Below are 22,127 nucleotides of genomic sequence, written 5' to 3' on the forward strand. Positions count from 1 at the left end.
ATTACTGTTTTCAATGCTTTTTCTTTTCATTCTATATTAACTTGATCCGGATTAATTATCTTTCCGACTTTGGGCTACATCCCGGTCACGTTTCTGGCCAGTGACGGAGCAATCGATAGTATCACATTTTCGGCCTGTGACGGGGCAATCAATGGTATCACATTTCCAGCCTGTGATGGGGCAATCGATAGTATCACATTTCCAGCCTATGACGGGGCAATCAATAATATCACATTTCCAGCCTGTGATGGGGCAATCAATAATAACGAGATAAGCCCAAAGTTCCTGTTCATTTAATCAATTCACAAACACATCCATTCCCTTTTCCACTTTATTTTCGGTCTAGACTAACCATGGTCACGTTTCCGGCCCGTGACAGGGCAATCAATATAACATGGTTAGTCCATACCACCACATCCATAAATTCAATTATGCAGGTATAAGTTATACACATACATGCATCCATCATACTACCAATCACAAGCCAACACGATCAAAATATAATTTAATATAAAACTATTTTTTTGATTTGTCTGGATCATAGCATATCATACATATCTAAGCATAAAAAATATTATATCATGCAGGATTGGCGTACAAGGATCCTTACCCTTTATAAAAAAACTCAAACAACTAATCACCCGCCCTTACGACGATCTACGAACCGGAATGCGCAGGACTCTGCTCAGCGTCCTCTTGTCCAATAGATTGTTCCCCTACAGAACCAAGTCATTATTAAAATTTATCAAAGATATATGATGATCTAGGACCCCTGTTTAATCCTCTAAAGGGTCCTCTAAAATCTAGCATCCCAAGACTATCTAGAGTCCTCAAAGCCATGATCTCTCCGGATCCAAGTGTAAGAAGGGAACCCAACAACAAATAATATAATAAGAGGAAATATATAATAAGAGAAAGGGAGGGGAAAGACCCTCTCTCTTTCTCTCTTCTTCCTTCTTCCCGACGGAAAGGGGAGAAGGGGGTTCGGCCGCCGGTGGCCCACGGCCGGTGACGCCCCCTGGTCGTTGGCCTGTGGCGGTGCCGGTGGTGCCACGTCCGGCGACGGCCGGCCGGAACGGAAGAGGAAAAGCAACCGAAATAGGGGAGTTCGGTTCACATCGATCCGGCGGCTTGCCGGCCGGATTTTCAAGAAAAACAGTGGCCTAAAGACGAGGAGAAGGAGGAGGGGGACCTTACCTTACCTCCGGTGAACTCCTCCGGCCGGATCGACGGTGACTGCTCCGATTCCTCCCGCGGCAAGGTAAAACCCAATCCTTTTTGTGTGTGTGTGTGTGTGTGTGTGGGAGGGCTCTCGGTTGATGCCCTAGGGAGAGAAAGAGGGAATATCGGCCCGATTTGGTAGGGTTTTTATCACCCTTAAACCTCCCTTCCGGTGGATTCGAAAGGGGGAGAGATTTTCGGAACAGGGGAGGGAGGATACTCCGATCGGGAGACTCCCTCCCCCTTTTTTTTTTCATGCGTTGGGCCACCTTATTCAGAGGCCGGCCCAATCCTAACTTGGGTCTTCACAGTTCATGCATGATTTACTTTATGACCTCTCGGTAGCACGACCATGTCATGCTCTGAATCTAGAATGTAAAATTGTATATTCTTCTTTTTCTTTAGGAAGAATTGAAAGAATAGTACAACAGCTAGCTTAATCAACATGTGATCGATTTTTTTTCTCTCTCGTTAAATAAATCTTAGAGCATTGGATGCACCCAATGTATATCATTTTGATGATGTTAAAAAGGAATAATTTGCTCCCATCATATTCCATGAAAACTCTTGCATTCCGAGCTGCATTAGCAGCACCTTGTAATTTATTTCATAATAAATGTTGAAGGACCTCCTCCCCTTTGTTTTTTTTTTTTTTTTTTTTTTTTTGCGCTGGAATAAAAAAGGTAGGGGGGAGGAAGGGACAAGCCTACCCCCACGTAGCAGCTCCCACTGGGCCTTCGCCCTGCTAGGAAAATATTCGATGCGGGCAGGTAAGTTTTACTCATACCCTTCCTACCCAAAGGTGAGTACGTCACATCTGGCACCACCAAAGTTACCAGCGGACCAATAAGTTCCCCTAGACCTCATGTCAAATCAGTATTACCACATTTTAATTGACGCGCAGGGCGATTCGAACTTGGTTCTCATACTCCATGAAAACTGAAGTCGGCAAATGGATGCCGATTCTGCATGAAGCTTGATGGCTATAAAATGACTGATGTCACGTGCAAAAGACATGGGGCTGGTCGGGCTCTTCATCGGGCTTCATACGTTATAAATGTGTGCCCTTCCTGGCCTTGCAGCGCCGTTAGGGTTTTCTAGGGTTTTGGATTTCGGCTGCAGAGAGCTCTATAGGGTTCTTCTAAGGTTTTCGGTAATACTGGGGATGGATAAATCCCCCGGAATTGCAGCGGTTTCTCGAGTTCAAATCTCTAAACTCTTGTTCTCTCATTGAACATCATGACCCCGTAAATTTCCATTGTTTTTTTACAAAGTTTGGATTTTTTTTAATGTTCTAGGTTTCCAATTTATCCTCTTTTCTGATTTTTTTTTTTGATTCCCTTTCCTGTTATCTCTCTCAAATTTGGCAGTTTAATGAAGATACATGCTGAGCTCTCTCGTATTATGTCTCAGATCGGAACTTTAATGGACTGCATATATTCTGTAACTGTGTTTTGCGTGGTGATTGATTAATTTATACAGAATTTTAAGTCCCAGATGCAATTTTTGTTTTTTAATTTTAATTTCTGGGAACGAACCATTTGATGTGATGATAGAGTGTTTGAAGGTAGTAAGTAATCTAGGAAGTTTGTAAATTGAGGAAAAGGTTGTTTTTTCTTTTGAAAGTGTCTTATAATTAAGGAGTAAGTGCAGAGCATAGATGGGGAGAAGATGTAAAGCAGCCAGTTTTGATCGAGATGGACTGATGGCAGGGATTTCCATGGAAAAGAGTATTATGGTAGATAGTTGGTGTTAGCTTTATGATGCCTTTTCTGCCATTATCTCCCATTGAATGTTTGTGTTTAGATGGAGATTGTGGGGTAAAATTTTGGTTTGACTGCTGGAGGCTTAGCTGATTAAAATAGACAAGATAATCTATGGAACTTGGAGTTGCATAGGAATGAGTTAGATACTTGCATCTCAAAACATAAAAAGGATCCAACTTTGATGATCGCTTTGTTTTGTTCCAAACATATTTAATAACCATTTCATGGACTTTGAGAAAGTCTGTCTTGATGTGGTTTTCTTATACAATTTGTATATAGAGGTAGAGACATTATAGCTTTGCCTCTTTTGGCATTTAAAACGATTCTCATGGTGGGTTTTTTCGCAGGTTCTGAGAGTTTCAGGTATTTTGGACTGTCCTACCATTGTCTTGTGCTTGGGTTCTGAAAGGTAAGATTAGTGTGTTTTTTTTTAAACGAGTAAGTTTGCAAACAGACTGTAAATTATGATAGAATGATGAACATCTTGTGATAACGCAGCATCCTTTGATGCGATGTGCGGTTCTTTCCACACGAGATTTCTGACTTTCTAAGCATTCAATTAATTAGCTATTGCTTTTCAAGTAGTCTTCATCAGCAGATCAAAATTTTAGGTTGATATTGCTTTATGAATTTTTATACTTTTTTGCCTGAAATTTTATTAAAACCTGGAGGTCCAGAATACAAGTGTGAGAAATTAAAATTGAAAAGAGGTGAATAACGTATGTGGTTTTCATGCCTACCTTTATTATGCCCTGAAAGGTAACCATGATGTCATAATTCTTTGTTACCAGCATCAGGGTATAGCGCTTATAAAACTTTATTTTTCCTATTCGAAGATCAAAAACCCAAATGTTCCTTTCTCTTACTAATCTCTCTTATCTGTAATGATGTTTCAACTGATTGACTAGCTTTCTGGTTATCCAACGTTTTTTATATTTTTCTCCACTATTCATCAAGTATATCAATCAAATAGTCCAAATCTTGGATTTGGTGGATAACGGAACATTTCAAATCTTGGTTTTAATAGATAGCAGAACATTAAGGCAACGATTGGCTAACTTTTGGCTATGTTGGTGCTTCTATTTTGTCCTTTTTTGCAGTCTGTTTGTCATGTGTGAATAAGTGAGGTTTCATCTTTTTGTTCATGTTGATTGTAACTTGAATTTCACATATCATGCAAGGATTATGAAACAACACTTGTTAATTTTCATTACTTTAAAATATGATATCGAACTTCATTTTTTGGCTATTTATTGCTAAATGTACAAGATATTCATATGTAACATGACTGTCACTGGGAATACTTGAGTTGAAGGATGCATTCTTGTCTGTGAGATTTCTTTCTTTAATGTCCTCAGACACACAGAAACATATGTATATATGTCTAGACGCATGTACAAACACATGTACATGCATAGTGCTGTAGAATAAAATTCCTTAGTATTTAGTTTCATAAATCCATAGCCCCACCTTACACGATCCCATGGAAGAAAAGAAAGCCTCTTTGAGTAGCCATATGGTGATTTAGAGATGTTGCTTGCATCTCAAATTCATACTATCTGGCTTAGTTAGGAGGCATAAATTGATGGTTCTGTTCAACCTTCTCAGGCCTTTTGAGGGGACTCCATTTCATTGACATCTCAATCATATGGTGTCCTCCAAGCAGCCTTAGACATTTTATTTTTTTAGCTCTCGTTTGCCTTGCTTTCAGTACACTCAATTACCTTTGATATTTTTTTTATAAAAAAAATTACATTTTTTGTTATACCCAAATAAAATGCTTGAATAAATAAGAGCTGAGATACAATGTCTACATATGGCTCAGATAGGAATGCATGATAGAAAAGCAATTGCATTTATCCAGTGTTTGCTCATGTTGTTTGGGAGCGAGAACTCTGTGCTGGTAGGATGTGACCTGTAAGTTTTTGACAGATGTGCACAGGTCTTATATAGTAGTGTACTTTCAGCTAGCATTTTAAACATATAAAAGTTCTTATTGTACACCTTACAATCCTTTATAGTGTAAATATGTGCATTGGTTTTGGAGAAGGAATTGCTTTTTCCTCCTTCCATGTTGCCCTTCACAGCCATCTTATCCTTTTCAACTTTCTTGTTTCTTCTCCAAATAGTTATTAGGTGAGCTAGCGGGTGACATGCCTCCCAAGTCCTATGACCCATTCAGAGATGAATGCTTAAAACTTTTATAAGCCGCTTTATTGCATTCCATCTTGTCTAGTTCCTTCAAAAAAAAACCTTAGGATTTCTTACTTTTGGGGGTGGCAGCATGAAACTAGTGAAAGACCACAGTTTTACACAAAGGAGCAACTAGATTGGCTTTTATGTGGAATGTGATTTGTGTAATATCCTGGCCCAATACTAACTGGGCCAATATTTTTGAGGCCCTGAGTATTTGGGCTAGGTCACTAAATGGGCCAACTTGGGCTCATGGTTGGCAGCCTATTTGAGGGCTGCCACCTCATGCTATAGGTTGAGGTGACGAGCCCCAGCTGGCCAGTAGGGAGAAGGCCAGCTGTTGGGCCCTCGTTCATGAAGAAAGGGAGGGCTGCCACCTCATGCTTCAAGTAGAAGTGACGGCCTTAGCTGGCCAGGGGAAAAGGTCAGCTGTTGGCCTCCCATCCACTGAGGAAGGAGAGGGTGCTACCTCTCCTGAGGACAACGTTTAAGGGAGGTTATTTGAACCTCCCATTTTAAACACTGATTACTGTACCCTCTCTTCTCCCTCAGCCTCTCTAGAGTATTTAACCAAAGGAGCTGAACCCTGGAGCCGGGAGCTAGAGGAAAGGAACCTTGGAGCTCTGAAGGGTTGGAAAAGGGAGTGCTGATCACCGCAACCATCCGAGATGACAAACCTTACATCTTCATGTAATGCAAATGAAGATTGCTCTAGGCTACCAGCATGCTCGCTGGGCCTTTGGTGATTCCAGTCCATCTCATACCGATCCACTGCTTTTTCTTCTTTTTCTTTTCTTCTTTGTTTTTCCTTTTCTTTTTTTTTTCTTTTTTTTCTTCTCTTCTTTCCGAAGCTTCTTCTTCTTTCTTCTTTCTTCTCCTCCCGCGAGGCCGGCGGCACCGGAAGAGTGTCGGATATTTATTTATTATTTTATTTCATTAAAATATTTTTATTTATTATCTTAATTATTTATTTATTTATTCATTCATTCATACATATATATGCATTTATTTATTTATTTATTTATTTTTCTTTTTTTTTCTTTTCTTTGCTTTTCTTTTTCTTTTCTTTTTTCTTCTCTTCTTTCTTCTCTTCCCACGAGGCTGGCAACGTCGGAAGAGTGCCGAGGCCAGCGGTGGCTCGGTGACGTGGCTGGTGGAGTGCGGCGGAGATTCTTCTCCTTCGGATCCTCTTGCGGGCAGCGATGGTGGAGAAGAAGCACAGGTGGAGGGCGAGGGCAAGGGAGGCGGCGGCGGAGACGGAGTCGCACTTGGCCTAGAGGCTAGAGGAAATTAAGAGAAAATATATAAAAAATAAATAAAATGGTGACGGCCACCCAAAGAAAATCGACAAATGAATTATTTGCAAATTTCATATGGAAGAAAATTGGAAAATAAATTGCTAATTTGAATTCACTGTAACATTCGTCTCTCTCTCTCTCTCTCTCTCTCTCTCGGCTTCCAGCCGGTAATAGGTATTGGTTTCTCCATCCTTTACCTCTGGACTCCGTCACCCTAGCCCCTGGTGCAAGCTGTCCATGAGTATTCGTGAGTTGGGACAGGACAGATGCTGAAAGCCAAGCAGAGGTATGAAGGTGGTGGTTTTCCATTAAAGTGGAATTTATGAGGAACCAAAGGTTGAGTATTCTAGCGTGTCTGTGTCATCATTTGTGGAGATATGCTTTTTAGTGTAGAAGTATCCCTAAGTTTAAAGTGAGTAGACGGGATGTAATACTGGAGTTTCCACACGGTTTTGTCTATCGTTATCATGAAATATTCTCCTGCCATCGTCTCGGTCGGCAACTTACTGGATTCACAGGTTTAGCTTTCTTTGGTCAACATTCATTTCTTCGGACGGCAGCCCTTACTCCTAGCTAACTTGCTTTCCAGACTTTTTTTCCCTTCATGATTTTTCAAGGCAGATACTTTCCTCTGCCGTTTATGTCAGCTCTGGAGGTTTTGGCAGGAGGATGGCTGCGGAGGGAGCCGCCGTTGACATAAAAAATAGTTAAAAATGGAAGAGTTTTGGTTTGGGAAGAAGAAACCATATACTCATGAGGGAGAGGTATTTTTGTCTCATAAAAAATAGTTAAAAATGTGCTGGACCGATAACAGTGGCAACTGTGGAATCTGCTATTGGATCAGCCATTTTCGCTAACACTTTTTGAGTCCGAGGGACTATTGCAGACGAATCCAAGGTTAAAGAATACTATAAGAGAGTTACCAAATACATGTATCTGAGAACGAAAAAGCAGTCCAACTAACAAGTAGTCCCATCCCACGCCTTACTCTTTGAATGCTTTGGGCATTGATTGGATAGTGATCTCGGGCACGAGTGGTTGATCTTCGCGGGCCGTGAATAGCCATGGAAAGAAGAATTTTTTGAAATATTTTTGTTATGAAAATAGTCAACAGGGATTTATTGTTATAATGGAGTCTTTTGGAGGGTACGTGCTCTTCGAACGAGCCTCTACTGCTTTTCTTCAGCCCTTGTGATGGATTCCATGGCTTCTTCGACCCCTGTGATGGGTTCCATGGCTTATTTCTATTTCTGAAAAATCTTGGGCATTGTTGTTTCTCTATATATAGGAAGAGTAGGGTTGATCTGACGATGAAAAAAAGGGTTCCTTCGGCGTTTTTGGGACAACTCGCAATCAGAAAAGATAAATTACCTATAGTTCGTAAGGTCTTTATTTTTATTGTTCTTTCTCGAAGTAAATTTCCTGTGATTCCTATTTTCAGCACGAATTTTTTTCGTTCCTACATAATACAAAACTGACTGCAAAGATGATGTCAGCGTAAGTCCTCCATATCAGATAAAAGAGAGAAAAAAATGCTGAAAAAATGGTATTTTGCATTTTCCTCCCCAGTTTGTACGTGGTGTCTGTGAGAAATCCCTATAGGTGTTTGGTTTCGTAGCTGAACTTTTCCTTCAAGCTTGCTGTAGCTGTAAATGTGTGTCTTGCTGTCACTGATGGCTTCTATGCGTGTGCCTTTTGAGTTGGGGAGGAGGTAATGTGATAGAGGATTATAGAGGGCAGGCACAATACACAAGAGAGAAGGGTCTGGTAGTTTGTCAAGAGTGTAATCATACAAGAGGAAGAAGGAAAGGATTGGTTTGGGAGGGGGTGGGGTTGGTTGAGGTGGTAGCCTGGTAGGTTTGTATTTGGTCTTTAGATCAGTAGTAGGTACTTTATCCAAACGGGTCATGCGTATGGATGCAGGTTAGGCTGCAAGTGGGTTGGGTCACCCGATTAGACCTGACCACGTTTGTTTCGGAAGACTCGTGGGTTGGGATCGGGTTTTCAAATTGGACCCGAACCATTTTCTGGGTCGGGTCTGGATTTACTGAATCCCGACTCGACCCAAACCATTACTTTTTTTGGTCTATTTTGGGTCGTTTATGACCCGCCCCGACCTGAAGATCCGACCCGACCCGGAATGCGCACTGCTCAGTGCTCGCTGGCCACTGCAACGGTCTGGACCCGAAACCGACCCGAAGACCCGACCCACGACCCGAACCTGGAGCCGTAAAAATGAAAAGCCCAGGCATGTCTAGGATTTCTTCTCCCGAAACCCTATCGCCATTCTTCGTCCTCCGAGCGCCTCCTCCAAGCGCCGCCTCCTCCTCCTCCGAGCGCCGCCTCCTCCGAGGGCCTCCTCTTCCGAGCGGTGCCTTCTCCGAGCACCTCCTCCTCCTCCTCCGAGCGCCACCTCCTCCAAGCGCCGCCTCCTCCGAGGGCCTCCTCCTCCGAGCGCCGCCGCCTCCTCCGAGGGCCTCCTCCTCCGAGCCCCTCCTCTTTCGAGGGCCTCCTCCGAGCCCCTACTCCTTCGAGGGCCTCCTCCAAGTGCCTCCTCCGAGCCCCTCCTCCGAGCGCCTCCTCGGGCTCCGAGGGCCTTCTTTGAGCCCCTCCTCCTCCGAGGGCCTTCTCCGAGCCCCTCCTCCGAGCACCTCCTCCGAGCACCTCCTCACGACTCCCTACTCCAGTGAGTCCCGACTCCCCACTTTGCTATTCCCGACAGAGGTTCGATTCCTTTTTTTTTTACGTGTTTACAGTGATTAATTCTTTCTGAAGCTATGAAGCATGATCCGAGTCCAAATCTGAAGTGTATTCCCAATGTTTCTGTAACCATGATTACTGTTTGCTTACTGATTGCTTGTTGGCTGATTTATTCTTTGATTTTATATCAGCAACCATGGAGTCACTAACAAGTAACAAGAGACTGAATTTTGGCCCTTCATCAATAGTTTGTGTAATTTTCCTTCTTTTGCAGCCAGTTGCTTCTACATTTAGTCTGAAATAGGGCCAGAGAATTACAACTCAACAGAACATTTTTGTCTGAAATATCTTATGCTGCATTTTGAAAGACTTTAAAATGCAGCAATCCTTAATCAGATTGAATGAGCCATATCTATTTTGTACCAACTACATTCTTTTGTCTGCAGGCATGTGTGCATTCTTTTTTAATGATGTTGCTTGTTGTCTGTACCATGCTTTGTTTTTGATCTCCTATCCATTCAAATAGAAGCAGCCAAGCCATATGTGCTCAGTGTTCACATGTTTGTGCTTTATGCTCCCTTATAACATACTTATTATAGGTTAAAAGTTTTCTATGCTTTTACATTTCATGCTTATACATCTTTATTGAATTCTATGCAAAATAGGTTAATGTCTGTGATGGATAGCAATAAAAAAATGGCTCAAGTTTCAAGTATACTTCGTTGCAGTAGTTCTCAAGCTATAGAGCCCTCTAATACAGTCCATCCAGATAGCTCCAAAGTGAAACAAAAAAGGAGGTCAGAGATATGGAATCATTATTGTGAGGTAGAAAACCAAAAGGAGAAAGCTCAATGTAATTACTGTCATTTAATTTTTTCAGCTGATTCTAAAAATGGGACAAGTCATCTTTACAAATATATAAAGAACTGTAAGACAAAAAAAAATCTTAATGGGAAACAAAAAATATTAATAGGCACTGTGACTTCAAAAGATGGTGTTCCATTGAACGAGTTGGTTCCCTATTCATTTAATCAAGAAAGAAGCCGTGAGGATCTTGCAAGGATGGTAATTCTACAAGAGATGCCATTTACAACAGTTGAACACCCAGCTTTTTAAATGTTTATTAGGAACCTCAGATCAGAATTTCATATTGTTTCAAGAACAACATTGGCTTCTGATTGCTTTAAAACATATGTAAAGAAAAAAACGAAAACTTGAAGATTTGTTCAAGACGAACTGTGGAAGAATCAGCTTAACATTGAACATGTGGACATCAAATCAGACATTGGGATACATGTGTCTCACTGCACATTACATCACTAATGATTGAAAACTTAAAAAACATATTATCAATTTTAAGTTGGTTTCTTCACCACATACTAGCTTAGTCATTAGTGATTGTATAGCTAGCTGTATTTTATCGTGGAATATTGAGAAAAGGTTGGGTTCAATCATCCTTGATAATTTGTCAGCAAATACAGTTGTAACAACGGAGCTTCAAAAACAATTTAGAAAAGATTTACTTTTGGATGGTAAATTCTTTCATGTGTGTTGCTGTGCACATAGTCTTAATTGGATCATGAAGGATGGGCTGAAGGTAAGCGGAGGGTACTATTCACAGGATCCGTGAGGCTGTAAAATATGTAAAATCATCTCAAAGAAGGTTGGAATTGTTTATGGGAATTATGAAGAAAAAGGATATGCATATATGTACCTACTCGTTGGAATTCTACGTATCTTATGTTAAATGATGCTATACAATTCAAGGATATATTTGTGCGACTTGTGGCCCAGGATCCTAATTTTAAAGATGCGCTAACTGAGGAAGATTGGTCTCAAGGCATCATTATTTGTAACTTCTTAAAGGTTTTCTATCATATAATTGAAATTTTTTCACAAACAAAAAATCCAACCACAAATTTGTATTTCTATGAAATTTGGAGAATACATATGCTTTTGATTGAAGAATCTAGGAGTTCAAATGAAGTTGTGAGGATGATGGCCTTAAAGATGCAAGAAAAATTTGACAAGTATTGGAAGGAATGCTCTCACATTCTTGCTATAGGGGTTGTTCTTGAACCAAGACGTAAGATGAAGCTTATTAAGTATTGCTTTCAAAAAATCTATGGTAATGGTGATCGTGCTTCATTTGAGATCAACAAAAAACATGATCGTGCCATTTAGAAGAACGAGAAATTCCAGAATCTAAGGTTGACCAATGGCCCCGATCCATTTCTGGTGGGAAGCCAAACAAACATGCCCAATAGTAGAAGCCGTCCAATTGGTGGTTGCGTCCCATTTGTGCTAGCAATGGGAGGGGGGCATGCATGCCCAACAGCGAGAGCCTTGAATAAGATTTTTAAACAATCAAAGTACAGAAGCATGAAGAATTTGAGGACTTGAGACCGCCCATTGTCTTATAGTGTCCCCAACTTCCCACTAAGCTTCCTACAGTTGACAATGGTGTTCTATGATCCACAATGGCATGTCCTTGAGATCATTGTGCCATTCTTGCTAGTCACTGGTCTCCATCTTCCTTTTTAAACTTTTTGACTAGTAGTAAGATACTTCCATCTCACTCTTAGTTTAATCCTTGACACTTTTATGCAATCTCCCATATCTTACGTATGCGTCTGTGTCATTCCCAATATTTCTTGCTTAATGTGTCTGTCTATTAGCAAATTGCTGCATTATTCATTCTACATCCTACCCTTGCCCTCTCTCTTTTTTGTTGTTTTATTTTTTTTCTATCCCAATTTTTACAGAAATCTAAAGGAGACATTCTAGAAAGAATGGGCTACTTTAGTTGAATATATATTGAGATTCTATTCTCATGTAAATTAGAAGCACATACTGCTAAGATTTGAGATATGTACGTTATTTCAGTGATTCTTTTTGTTTTTTGATTTTTTCCCTCTACCATAAAACTTCAGAATATGAAAAACTTCAGGGATTTTTTTGGATTTTTGTTACATCTCTGGTGAAGTAGCATTGGTCCTGTGATGGGTGGTGTTGTTCTCGTAAACCTGCATATCGTTTCCAGCGTGCATGCTGGCCTCCTAGTGATACTTTTCCATCAAAAGAGTGTTCTATAGTGTTACCATGAACTTATTGTCCAACAACCCTAAGTATTTCTCTTCCTTAGGCTGGGGATACCTTAAAGATGAATGTTGGCAGATGTACTGTTTCCCCTGCCGTACATGTGTGTGGCCGTGCTCTTTGTTTAACTATTGTTAAGGGAAGTGAAATATTCCTATTTCTTTTCATCTTATTAAAATTAATTCTTGGCGTCTGCACCATATTTACTTTGTCTGGGTTTTTAATTCTAACTAATTTCTTGCTCTTGCTTCTGGATCTGTGTTTGCAGATATTTAGCAGATTTTGCTGTGCTTTTGTTTTGAAGTTTATCGCCGTATCTGAAGATTGAAGCAATGGTTAGTCTATCATTTTTCTTTTTAATCAAACGTTCTTATAATTTATACAAATTAGTGTTTGCATCTGGTAATGATCAGCACCTTGTGAATTAATGAAATAAGAAAAGGTATAAGTTAGCATGTGTGATAGTTTAATGTCTGTGCATTAACTGTTTAAAAAGGCTATTTGATGTTGAAGGAACACACAAACATCTTTTTGTTTGAGTTTTATAGAAAGTTTGCACCAGTAACATGTATCCATTTACCAGTAGGCTGTATGGTAATTTGTCTGTCTCATTCGTAGGAAAAGTATCCCGCTAAATGAACCTATAATTTATTGTCATTGATGTGTTAATAGCACCATTAGGTTTTAATCGCAAATAGTAGCTTTATTAGAAAGAAATACAGCAAAGCAAGTTGCAATAACACTAGATATGTTAAAAGAAGAAATTAGGAGAGTTAAGGAAAATAATTAAAAAAAATCTTATAAAAATTAAAAATGCTGGTGTAACTGTATTTATGCATATGCATACTTATATGTGGATGCATGTACGAATGTCTGTATTTATGTATTTACTATATTATTCTTCCTTGTTTTTCTTCGTCAAACTTTACTTAATTGAGTGGTGTATTTTGTGTCTGAAGATGCTCTTATAGAAGATCGGCTGGCTACTTAGGAAGTTTGCATATTATGTTGCTTTCTGTTGGCATTAGGTCTATATCTCTAATTATAGGTGATTATCAAAATTCAAATTCTTTTCCACTCAAAGTAAAGGTTGAAATGGGGTCTATATCTCTGACACTCAATGTTGAGGAGCTCCTACTTATTAGTGGGTAAATAACCTGCAACTATCTCGCTACCATTTAAAACAGGAGGACCGACTATTTGAATTACTCCTTTAGGCGATTACATGTATATTTTTAGGATTTGACTTGAGATACAAAGTATCAGCCCGACTTTAAATTACTTGAGGACCAGCAAATACTGAAATTAAATTTTTTAATTTTGGAATTACTAAGTATCAGCTCTGAAGTTGCATAGAGATGTACACTGAACTATATTAATATGATTATGTCAGATTTATGTTGCAGTTGTACCAGATGCTGGTATTTGCAGTCATAGTTCTTTTGGTAACAGGTAACTTAATGATACCAAGGGTTAAACATGATCTATCACTGTATAAGGATTGTCTGTTGAGATCTTTGGTTTCTGGGTTCTGGTTTGTTTTTGTGCATCTTTGCTGGTGCTTGCTATATGTGTAATTTTGTTGGCACAATTCGTGAGAAGGTCCGAACTAGGTAGATAGATAGCGAGCATTAAGATACTGCTTTTTTATCCTTATGGAATCTTACCTATGAATCAATTTTGGCGCTTTGGACACTTTAATGACACATCATGACCCTCCTTGATACTAAAGTGAACCACAATCTCATCAACATTAAATGTTAACTTTTGGTTTTTCTATGTAAAAGTTATTAAGTTCCATGCGGAGTAAATCATGTCAAAATTATGGAGGAAATAGTCTAATTGATTATTTACTGAATATAATTTATGCTTGTACAAAGGTTTGAAGTTTTGGCTCAAGTTGATACATTTCAACCTAAAATGACTGTGGATGCTTTGCTTATTCATGATTTTGATATATAGCATCATTATTCTTCATTTATTTTTAAATATATGATGAGGATATTTTTTTCCTTGGAGTTAGATGAGGAGATGCCTAATACATAAGTATCTTCTTAAAATTAGGCTTGAGTTTTATTTTTTTTTTTCAGAACACTGGAAGCATTTGGGATTCTGGTTCTAAAGAATTCAAGTGAAGTGTAGCTTATTCTATATACAATACCTTTTTCTATCTTCAAGAGTTATTTTAGGTGAAGGGATAAAAGGGGTGTAACTGAGCAAGCCCCTTGAATAGTGGATTTATAAGATCTACACATGGATTAGCTAGAGCTTGGATTTTGTGGACATTTAAATAAAATGCATCCATTTGTCATCTTATTTCGTACTCCAAATTACTATAAAATATAATTTGATAACCAATACTTGATCTAATGGTATCATGTTTATATTAATAACTATAATCATAATTGTCAAGCCTTTTTCCAGCTATTTGGATTGTTATTCTCCAAGTATTCCTATTTAGGGCTATCCCTTTTGTTATTTTAAGTTTTCCATATCCTTCCTCACAATGTCGATCCATGTTATCTTAGGTATCAAGTTTATAGCCATATGTAGTTTTATGCTATTACAGTTTATTTTTGTTGGGATACACTGTTGGGTATTTAATTGTTAGATTCTTATTAAGCAATTCAATGTAATATAGTTCTTTAACACTCCATCATGTCCAAACAGATATTCTTTTTAACTGGTTTTGTACTTTTAGGCTTTTGGTCTGAAAACACCAAAACCATAAAAACCAAAGATGTCAGATTATTAAATATGCCTTCAAATTGTGTGATATATTTTTGTCAAATTGTTTTACATTTCCCTTGTTTTCCTATCTTTTCATAATCTTTTTCATCTTTTGGGTGGGTGAAACTCATAAACTTGAGCTGAACTTGAAACTCAGTGGACCTTACTAAAACTGTTAATAATCTCAAGCTTTCTAGACTAGATATGCATGCTTATACAAACATCTATATAATACATACATGTCTTTGTGCCAAATTCCATGGAGGTTCCCTTGTCAGATTTTGCTGGACATGTGACACACAAGGAATGCTGTAAAAATTTTAATTGTGATGGTTATACACGTATTTGTGCTTTTGTTTGTTTATGTCTGTTTGTGTGTGTGTGTGTGGGTTGGCATACTTTTTATCTTCAGTTTTTTAGCCACTAGTCTGGTACTCAGAACCTGAAGTTATATATAGCAAATAAATAGTTTAGGTATCTACTTTTCTTGTTTGCTAGGATGGCAGTGAATAGTAGACTTCAACAAGTTGCATTATTTCTGAACATCTCCTACGTTCTTCTTCTATTGACATATTTCCGTATTGTTGCATTTTTATTACTACTATATTTGCGGCAATTTGTAATGCTAATATTATATCTATGAGTTATTCTAAGTTATGTGCAGCTAAATGCCTGATTAAGTTCTGGCAATTCTTCATGCAATGTACCACTCACAGTATGTTTTAATTGCATTCAGTTTCTAGGCCTGTATGGTGAATGTGTATGTGGGATTTTACAAGCATGATTTTTTGGAAGCATCTTCTTTTAGCATTTCTGTATCAATTTCACAAGGAAAATAGGTCTTATGCAATGTTGCAGTTTCTTTACTTCAGGTGTAATATTTTTGCGAACAACTGAAGATGTATACTGATATTATAGCTGTGGTTTTTAAACAGGCCAGTCTTGCTGATTCTTTCTTGGCGGACCTTGAAGATTTATCGGACAATGAAGCCCATCTTGTGAGTTTATATATTAACTTTATACTTGATTACAATTTTAGGCTGATAGATAATATTTAGATGTTTGCAATTTTATGTATCAACCTCATCTTCTACCTGTTTCTTTTGTTTCGGTGTTGTATATTTCTGCATCATGGTTACTTGCTCCTATCTCACATGGAACTTGTCTATTAGGACGATGAGGAAGCTGATGTAGCAGACATGGAGGAGGATGCTGATGGTGATATAGCTGATATTGAAGCACTAAACTATGATGATCTTGATAGTGTTTCAAAGCTGCAGAGGACGCAACGCTATAATGATATTATGCAGGTGATGCTCAAAACTCTTTATACATTTGGTTGTCATGTTTTCTTATTAAGGTAAACCTCACAACTGTAGCATGTGCTTTTGTGGTTATGTCTTGTTACATATTCATGGTTATTGGGCTATGGTTGCCTCAGCTTTTATTCATTTGCATTTATAACCTAAATCTAGATAATATTTCATCTGTGTCTATCATTCATGGTTGCCTTTTTTTGACTGATTTGAATTTTTTCTCTGTTTCATGCTTAACTATTTATTTCCCTTTCCTTTAAAATTAGTGAAAGTGTATTAGGATAAACTTGAAAATTTTCTCTGTTGGCAATATTTCCTTTTGAACTCCAAAAGTTTTTAGAATGTATTTATGCCATTTTTTAGTTATTCTTGTTGTCATGATGATTTTGTTGGTTTATTTATTTTATTCTCTTTTGTTCCGACTCATTTAGATATATTGCATAATAATGAAATGCATCATGCAAAACTTAGGAAGATATTTCAGTTTGTGACATATGATAATCACTCTTCATTTCTTGTGAATCGCAGAAAGTTGAAGATGCACTCCAGAGAGGATCCGATATATCTGGTCATGGAACAGTCTTGGAGGATGATCCTGAGTATCAACTTATTGTTGATTGCAATTCTTTATCTGTCGACATTGAAAATGAAATCATCATAATTCACAATTTTATACGTGATAAGTACCGCTTGAAGTTTCCTGAACTTGAATCTCTTGTTCACCACCCAATTGATTATGCTCGGGTTGTGAAGAAGATTGGAAATGAGATGGACTTGACCCTTGTTGACTTGGAGGGGCTTCTACCTTCAGCAATTATTATGGTCATTTCTGTTACAGCATCAACTACAAGTGGCAAGCCTCTGTCAGAAGAGAACCTAAAAAAAACAATTGATGCATGTGACCGAGCACTTGATCTTGACATTGCAAAGAAGAAAGTTCTTGATTTTGTAGAGAGCAGGATGGGGTATATCGCACCAAATCTTTCTGCTATTGTTGGAAGTGCAGTTGCAGCTAAACTTATGGGAACAGCTGGTGGCTTGTCTTCATTGGCAAAAATGCCAGCTTGCAACGTTCAGCTTCTTGGGGCAAAGAAGAAAACCCTTGCTGGATTTTCTACTGCAGCCTCTCAGTTTCGTGTAGGTTATCTTGAACAAGCTGAGATTTTTCAGAGCACCCCTCCTTCTTTGAGGACCCGTGCTTGTAGACTGTTGGCTTCAAAATCAACGCTAGCAGCAAGAGTAGACTCAACAAGAGGAGATCCAACGGGGAAGACTGGAAGGAACTTGAGAGAGGAAATCCGTAAGAAGATTGAGAAGTGGCAAGAGCCACCCCCTGCAAAGCAACCAAAACCCCTTCCAGTTCCAGATTCAGAGCCCAAAAAGAAGAGAGGTGGTCGTCGACTGCGGAAAATGAAAGAGAGGTAGCAATTTCTTATGACAGTGCTCTGCAACAAAAATTATCATATTAGCAAGATCGTTTTATTCCATAACTTGATTTTTGTGTGTTTGAAAATTTGGCATTTGACAGATATGCAATCACTGATATGAGGAAGCTGGCTAACAGAATGCAATTTGGAGTGCCAGAAGAAAGTTCCCTTGGTGAGCATACACTCATGCATGACTTGTTCATATTTTTATCCCTCATTTCTCCAGTCTTCACATTTTTATTTTCCCACTTTCAAGTGACTTTTGATTGTTCTCAAAGATATGATCAAAAGATGATTCATTAAGTTTGCTTTAATAGATGGGGCTTGCTAGTCTTGATGTTCTCTGAATTTTCGAAAATCACTCTGGGTAAGTTTAGTTTTTTTGTTGATTGCCACTGAGATGCGTAGAAATGGAACTCTTTTACTGTATGAATTTTGGGGCAAAATTCATAATAGTAAGATGCTGAGATGTTTACATACATTTGAAATCGCAGCAGCACTTTAATAAGTAGATAATGACTATATCAGTATTTAAAGGTATAATTGGTCCATATTTAATTTCAAATCTTGCTGATTTTCTGATTTCACATTTCTGTGCAAAAAGTTATTTTCAAAGCATTTATTTTACTGTTACACTAAAAAAGTATTGATACTTTGAGCTTGACAGTTACGAATGGTTTTGCGAGATTTGTTTTTGGCACCCACTTGTTTTCAAATCTCAAAACATTCTTAAAAAAGTATAAATACAAAATAATTTATTAGCTTCATGAAAATACTCTATTTGCTTTTGGAAGTTCTCATAACGTTGACAGTGAAGGCTGTTCCTTTTTAGTTTCTCATGATTACATGCTTTCTGGAAACCACCATGCTTAGAACTTATTGACTTGTTGTAGCCGACATAATTGTTTGATGCTTCTTCAGATGTTCTTAACTTTTATCTCTCCATTATCAGGTGATGGCTTGGGTGAAGGTTATGGCATGCTTGGTCAGGCAGGAAGTGGGAAGTTGCGTGTGTCAATTGGTCAAAGCAAACTTGCGGCCAAAGCTGCTAAAAAGTAGGCAGTTAGATCCTTTTGGATGCTTCATCTTTTAGGATTCTATTTCCATCCTCTAGATTATCGAATATGAGATATTCTATTGGCTTTTTCCTTTATTGCCTCAAAATCCAAATTAGAGTCTCTATCAGTTTTTCCATATTTCTATGAACTGCCCACTGTTTATTGTGTACACCAGGTTTAAGGAGAAGAACTATGGAAGCAGTGGTGCAACCTCAGGACTGACATCTAGTCTTGCATTCACCCCTGTACAGGTCTGTATATATTTCCAAGCTGCATATAATCATTCCAGTTCTTGATTTAATTCTGTCAAACTCAAAGTCAAAATTCAGTAACTTTAAGATGGAACCATGTGTAAAATTTTCATATTTTACAGTAACATAAACCGATAAAGATGCTAGTAGAATGCATGTATAGATACAAATGAAGTCAATCCATAGGTACAGACATCTATAGTGAAAGGAACGTTGTATAGCTGCAAAGATTTACTCGAGTTCCTTAGCTCTTTATAAGTATTTAAGATCTATTCATTGTATAGCCGATGTGGGACTAAACATACGCTCGTATGGGTCCATAATAATCTCAGGATGCCTATTGAGGCATCATGCACCTCATAGCATGATCCAAGGGCCCCTTGCTGCATTGAACCATGAAATCATTTGATCATTGTTGGGCACAATTCTTTTCCCAAAATAAAAGCTTATGGTGGTCATCTTCTCTACCAGATGCAATGAAATTACCAAGTCTACGGCTCAAATATCTAGATTTTGACATATCCTTGGGGCGTTGGGGGTTCATCTGCCATTACACTAGTTTATGAGTGCAAACAAGCTTTTCCAGTATCCAGCATCCAGCATCCGTTTTGGATAAAATATTGACATTGCTTAAGAAGTGATGAGTGTAGGTGACAAATTTCGTGCACAAATTGATGAATCATGTTATAGCAAATCGGGATCAGGATAAACATTTTTTGACTGCCGATGTAAGGATTTAGGATTTTCTCATTCATGAATTAAATCTGTGGTGGCATTCTGTTTTTCAGGGAATAGAGCTCACGAATCCACAGTCTCATGGAAATCTGCTCGGCAGTGGAATCCAAAGCACTTACTTCTCAGAGATGGGGACATTCTCAAAGATCAAGAGACCTTAATTTAGATATTTCAATTGTCTCTCTGTTGTAAATTTAAAATTCTAAGTGGTCTTTTTCATCTCCCAAGACCAATACAATATAGAAGAATGTTGCCAAGAAACTAGTGGAGTCCCTTTCCAGTGCTCGATGTGTGTGCTTCTTATTGTTTTCCTGGATGATAGCCATTGTAAATTAACTACCGGTCTGCAATAAGCTCCATTCCATGTCATTTCTCTCATCAAATAAGTAGGTGTACATATTTCATTTGAGATGTCGATGCTTTGCCTGTCGAGAAAGACAAACTTGGCACTCAACCATGGGATCAGCAATGCTGCCTTTCTTGTCACATTGACACCAAAAGGAGAAGCTAATAATTGGAGTCACCTTGCCCAGTCCCATCTTTTTTTTTTATTATTTTTATTTTATTTTATTTTAAGCAGTACATAAGTACCAATACATTCAATAAAATCAGAAAACAAAATGAGCTCTAGTCTGCTCTTCCTTCTGTATTCATAGAGTACTGTTTGAGTGACTAGCTATCTAATTGGCGAACCTTCTGAATCTTCTCTATAATGGTGGCTGAGTCTTCTTCCTCCATGATAGCCTATGTTTTTATGTGTTCCTTCAACATCAGATAGCCCTTTTAAACAGATATGCATAGACATTAAACTATCACATATGCTAACTTTTACCTTTTCTTATTTCATTAATTCACAAGGTACTGATCATTACCAGATGCAAACACTAATTTGTATAAATTATAAGAACGTTTGATTAAAAAGAAAAATGATAGACTAACCATTGCTTCAATTTTCAGATACAGCGATAAACTTCGAAACAAAAACACAGCAAAATCTGCTTAAATATCTGGAAACACAAATTCGTAAGCAAGAGCAAGAAATTGGGTAGAATTAAAAACCCAGACAAAGTAAATATGGTTGCAGACATAAGATAAAAAGAAATAGGAATATTTCACTTCCCTTAACAATGGTAAAACAAAGAGCACGGCCACACACTTGTATGGCAGGGGAAAGTACATCTGTCAACATTCATCTTTAGGTATCCTCAGCCTGAGGAAGAGAAATATTTAGGGTTGTTGGACAATAAGTTCATGGTAACACTATGGGCTCGTTTGGTTCGTAGGAAGCATTTTCCCTCCTACAAATATGATTCCTAAGAAACAAATTCATAGGAAGAGGATGCCTAGGAAAGTATTTTTGGCATGTTTGGTTGACCATGAAAAAGTGACAAATTTTAAAAGTACTTATGTTTGGTTGGCCATTCACTTTCCTAGGAAAGTTATGTATAATTCCTATTATGCCCTTAATAAAAATTAAGTTCTTAATGCCTCTTTAATGCTTCTTTAATGCTGAAGAGACTTTTTGGGAAAAAGTAAAAATGAAGTGATTCCCGCCTTATGGGAAAGACTTTTCCATGAAATGTGGGAATCATATTCCCATGGGAATACAACTTTCCCTTCTCTCTCATTTGAAAACTACAACCAAATAAGAGCCATCTCATCACCTTCTCGTTGACCACACTTTCCCCCCTTTTTTCCCGCAAACCAAACGAGCTCTATAGAACACTCTTTTGATGGAAAAGTGTCACTAGGAGGCTAGCATGCACGCCGGAAACGAGATGCAGGTTTACGAGAACAACACCACCCATCACAGGACCAATGCTACTTTACCAGAGATGTAACAAAAATCCAAAAAGATCCTTGAAATTTTTCATATTCTGAAGTTTTATGGTAGAGGGAAAAAATCAAAAAACAAAAAGAATCATTGAAATATCGTACATATCTCAAATCTTAGCAGTATGTGCTTCTAATTTACACGAGAATAGAATCTCAATATATATTCAACTAAAGCAGCCCATTCTTTCTAGAATGTCTTCTTTAGATTTCTGTAAAAATTGAGATAAAAAAAAACCGACAAAAAAGAGAGAGGGCAAGGGAATGAACACCTGGCTTCAAAATCCGGAGTCGCTTCATGAGAAGGGCTAAAAATGGCATGGATATGGATTGGGTATCAATAACCATATTTGTATCCATATTTTTTAATGGACATGGATACGGATATTAAATAAATATTAAATATCCAAATTTGTTCTAAATGGATACAAATATAAATCAAATATTAAGCATATCCATATTTGTTCTAAATGACACAGATGTGAATTGGATATTAAGTA

General features: G+C 38.1%; 1 protein-coding gene and 1 non-coding gene across 5 annotated transcripts; both read left to right on the forward strand.

Moving 5' to 3' along the window:
- The first annotated feature begins 2,236 nt into the window (after window positions 1-2,236).
- LOC103708096 (U4/U6 small nuclear ribonucleoprotein Prp31 homolog) lies at window positions 2,237-20,163 on the forward strand. Of its 4 annotated transcripts, XM_088719521.1 has the most exons (11): window positions 2,305-2,468; window positions 3,335-3,396; window positions 9,844-10,003; window positions 12,546-12,612; window positions 15,943-16,005; window positions 16,180-16,317; window positions 16,852-17,744; window positions 17,852-17,922; window positions 18,703-18,805; window positions 18,984-19,059; window positions 19,848-20,163. In XM_088719521.1, the coding sequence occupies exons 4-11, from the start codon at window positions 12,610-12,612 to the stop codon at window positions 19,953-19,955; spliced, it is 1,455 nt and encodes a 484-aa protein (XP_088575647.1). In that variant the 5' UTR covers window positions 2,305-2,468; window positions 3,335-3,396; window positions 9,844-10,003; window positions 12,546-12,609; the 3' UTR covers window positions 19,956-20,163. The 4 variants fall into 4 exon arrangements, with proteins under 4 accessions (XP_008791096.3, XP_088575647.1, XP_088575649.1 ...); XM_008792874.5 differs by lacking the exon at window positions 9,844-10,003 and having other exon boundaries at window positions 2,237-2,468; XM_088719523.1 differs by lacking the exon at window positions 9,844-10,003 and adding an exon at window positions 13,671-13,729 and having other exon boundaries at window positions 2,305-3,396.
- Window positions 4,545-4,665, forward strand: LOC113462781 (small nucleolar RNA U19). Its single transcript, XR_003385911.1, has one exon. It is a non-coding gene; the product is annotated as a small nucleolar RNA U19 (small nucleolar RNA).
- Window positions 20,164-22,127: the final 1,964 nt, after the last annotated feature.

Source organism: Phoenix dactylifera, chromosome 4 (assembly GCF_051530095.1).
Source record: "Phoenix dactylifera cultivar Ajwa chromosome 4, Ajwa_hap1_PhDact_Kaust_v1.1, whole genome shotgun sequence".
In the NCBI taxonomy this organism is placed as follows: domain Eukaryota; kingdom Viridiplantae; phylum Streptophyta; class Magnoliopsida; order Arecales; family Arecaceae; genus Phoenix; species Phoenix dactylifera.

Excerpts from the sequence above, each read along its gene's own strand:
- LOC103708096 (XM_008792874.5), top strand. Across the intron at positions 17,923-18,702 it reads GCCAGAAGAAAGTTCCCTTG|GTGATGGCTTGGGTGAAGGT; the intron begins GTGAGCATACAC and ends CTCCATTATCAG. Across the intron at positions 19,060-19,847 it reads TTGCATTCACCCCTGTACAG|GGAATAGAGCTCACGAATCC; the intron begins GTCTGTATATAT and ends TCTGTTTTTCAG.